Source organism: Sinocyclocheilus rhinocerous, unplaced genomic scaffold (genome assembly GCF_001515625.1).
Source record: "Sinocyclocheilus rhinocerous isolate Xijiao unplaced genomic scaffold, SAMN03320098_v1.1 scaffold3477, whole genome shotgun sequence".
Classification (NCBI taxonomy): domain Eukaryota; kingdom Metazoa; phylum Chordata; class Actinopteri; order Cypriniformes; family Cyprinidae; genus Sinocyclocheilus; species Sinocyclocheilus rhinocerous.
The window spans coordinates 553,595-557,012 of record NW_015667279.1 but is presented as its reverse complement, the minus strand read 5'-3'; the positions used below and the strand labels follow the sequence as shown (position 1 = coordinate 557,012).

The 3,418-nt window shown below is 41.6% G+C and overlaps 1 protein-coding gene across 1 annotated transcript in view; it reads right to left on the bottom strand.

Annotated features, from left to right (window-relative positions):
* mbtps1 (membrane-bound transcription factor peptidase, site 1) overlaps nt 1-3,418 on the bottom strand; it is a 22,635-nt gene that overhangs the window by 10,157 nt on the left and 9,060 nt on the right. Inside the window, exons 4-5 of the mRNA XM_016545238.1 lie at nt 1,122-1,340; nt 913-1,023 (exon numbers count right to left, since the gene is read on the bottom strand). Coding sequence (XP_016400724.1) covers nt 913-1,023; nt 1,122-1,340 — 330 coding nt within the window. The remainder of the gene's footprint in view (nt 1-912; nt 1,024-1,121; nt 1,341-3,418) is intronic.

Here is a 3,418-nt window from a genome sequence, read left to right as displayed (position 1 = left end):
ATTTTTTTGATTACCCAAAGTTTAATGGTGTTGTTCTCTTATTCAAATTATAAATGATATAACTAAACAAATTAATAAATATTTAGGTGAAGCTGTGTGCTTGAATTTTTCATCGCATCATCCTATGCAGTGTGGTGAATTATTATTGCTCATTATTGTCTATAGGCTGTTTTAGTCATTCATAGCATGGGTTATCTTAATATATTGATTAATGGCATTGTATTATAATATTAAACCACACAAATATTTAGGCTACTACCTTCTACCTCTGTCAGTGCAGATGGCGAAGTCGTGGCCTAATGGTTAGAGAGTCGGACTCATAACCCAAAGGTTGCGGGTTCAAGTCTCGTACCGGCAGGGATTGTAGGTGGGGGGAGTGAATGTACAGCGCTCTCTTCCACCTTCGATACCACGACTGAGGTGTCCTTGAGCAAGGCACCGAACCCCCAACTGCTCCCCGGGCGCCGCAGCAAAAAAATGGCTGCCCACTGCTCCGGGTGCGTGTTCACGGTGTGTGTGTGTGTTCACTGCTGTGTGTGTGCACTTTGGATGGGATAAATGCAGAGCACTAATTCCGAGTATGGGTCACCATACTTGGCCACATGTCACGTCACTTTCAGACTTTTTTTTAGCTTAGGCTACTGACCATTATGGATTAGTGTCTTGACAAAAAGTCTTGAACATAAAACAACAGGATAAAAATATAGTTGATGACTAGACAATCATTTCATGACTCTAGACACTTCTTTGTGAAGACAGTAGCATAATACAGTGAAATAATATGTTCTTTAGCCATATAAATACAGTTGCCATGTGCGTGGGAAAAATTTACCTGCTGGCGCTTTTAGGTATACAGCGACCTCTGGCGGTTCTAGTGTTAAACCTGTTTCATGACATTGTTTTATGTCTCACCATCATCCAGTGTTTTCTCATTGGTCCAGTTGGTTCTTTCTTTAACATTCTTAAAGTGAGGGTGCTTCTCACTCAGCCCAGTGTCAAATACTGCTACCTTCACCCCAGAGCCTGCAAACGAACACAAACAGTAACACAAGCTTCATCGCAAACCCGATCTCCAAAGGTAGTAGAAAATTAATTACAACAGCCCATTCTTTAACACATACCAGTGTGTCCCATCTGCCAGAGCACATCTGCTTGCAGTATCTGGGCGACATGTCTGGGGATGGCCCGTAGGAGACGGCGACTGGAGTGTCTTCCTGTAGCATGCCAGAATCCAGAGCCCAGAGAAAGGCTGGTTCTCCTGAGCGGCCTTGATGACTGCCACGACTGCCACTTCTGCACCCAGCGTGTGTCATTGCAAGGTGATGCCCCATCAGTGCCCGCTAAAAGAGCAAAGGAATGAGAATTAGATTTCATCCAATTTGATCATTTTATTTGTGCCATGGATATACTGTGTTATAAATGGTATAAAAGAACCTCTACTGACTGACACACTTCTGCCATCCCCTATAATATACCATAATGTCACCCAGCCATGAGGAGGATTATTAAAAATGCTCACTTCAAGTAATGTCTCCCAATTTTTCTTGAACTATCATGTAATTTATCACTCTTTCAGGCCCTGTTCCCCATTTATGTTCACTTTATAAGGGCACACATTTATTTCTCATAACTCAAGAGCACTTATGCCATTCTCTGTAGACAACATTGCCCCAGAATTTAAAGAATACCCCATTATCATGAATACTTAAGACTCAAAATAAATCACAACTCAACAACAAGGATTTTAGTAATTCAGCTATGTACCTGATTAATATATAATATAATATAGATTCTTTAGCTATAATATCTAATTTATAAATACCTTTTCTGGAAAAAGATGGTATAGAATATCCCATTCTAACCATTACTAAGACTAGCTAGTTAACATGGCAACATATTTAAATGTGCTGAATTCAACATAACACTAGGCCCAAGTGTGACAATATTGTAAACCCAGTAAAAAAAAAAACGGCAGTAAATACTGACAAAACCAGCAGAGTATCAGATTTTGTCCATTTATCTAACACCAACCTAACCACACAGCATCAACCTCTACACCTTCATTAGCATTTTTATTGGCTCTTTGAATAACTTCTGGCGAGACCAGAGATGGGTAGCCTGTGCTTTCATGAATATTTACAAATTTTTTCAAACAGAGCAGAGTCATAATAACAGTGATCAAACCTTTATACAGACACTTTTACATAGAAGAGCTGAGGTGAAGGGTAAAAAACCCTCTCATAAAGTGCACGTGCAGCGTTTGGAAAGAAATCGTAGGCGTTTAAGCAGGCCAAACACTTCGACCAGCTCCGACATGTCAGTCTTCCTCTCTGGCTGATTACTAGAGCCCGACCGATATGGGTTTTTTGGGGCCGATACCGATATATCGGCCGATATTCTTTGTGTATATTATACTACAGTACCAGTCAAAAGTTTGGACACTTTCCCATTCGTGCGTCCAAACATTTGACTGGTACTATACAGTATATAGAATGCAGTATATACATAAACAGAATATATATATACATAAACATTTTTTGCAATGATCACTCAAATGTGGTGATCAAACACTTATGCAGGGCATTTAACAATTTAACAATGAACTTTATTATCCAAAATGAGTCTGACATCAGTGCACTGAACAGTAAAGTTGAAGTTTATTAAACTTTAATTCAATTAAATTTTATTCCGTTGAATTTTATTTAACTTCGGAACATTCACGGATTTGCGCTACGGTCTTCACACACAGACGAAACTTACTAGAGAAGTGTGACATAATATACCTCTGTAAATAAATACAATATAAATTCACGTCTCGCGCACTTTAATGCCCTTTGAATGTAACGTGTGCGTTCCCTTGGAACTGGAATCATGGCGGAATTTCATGTGAAGTCCACTTCGCAGGGCACTTACGGTCGAATAAGACAACGCTTGACTGCTGCTGCCGGAACATGAGACCTCCTTACTGAAGTGAAAGTGTTGACTGGTGTCACTATCTCGCGAACGCGCCGGCGGATCTCCACCAAATTCGGGGGATCCCTTCAGCTTCAGCTCGAGGAGCCCTCTTGAACGCCACCCTCCGCACGTTGGTAGCCCCCCGGGATCACTTGATCGGTCGGCGCCGGACCGCGAATTTAACCACCTGTAACTCCCAAACCCCAAGGGCTATCGACGCAGGGCTGGTCTCATTCGAAAGCGGGCCTCTAGACGTACACTCGATTCGCGTTCGAGAGGGTTCCTCGAGCTGAAGGGATCCCCCGATTTGTTGCGGTTTCGCAGCGCTGTTACGGAGATATTGCCGTTCAAAGTTTAAATGGTTTTCCATAGATTTAAGCTTTAAAGCGTTTCATCCAGGTACCCAGTAGCAAACAATGGAGCGCGCTCTGCTGGACAAACGAAGTAATTACACCATTTCAAG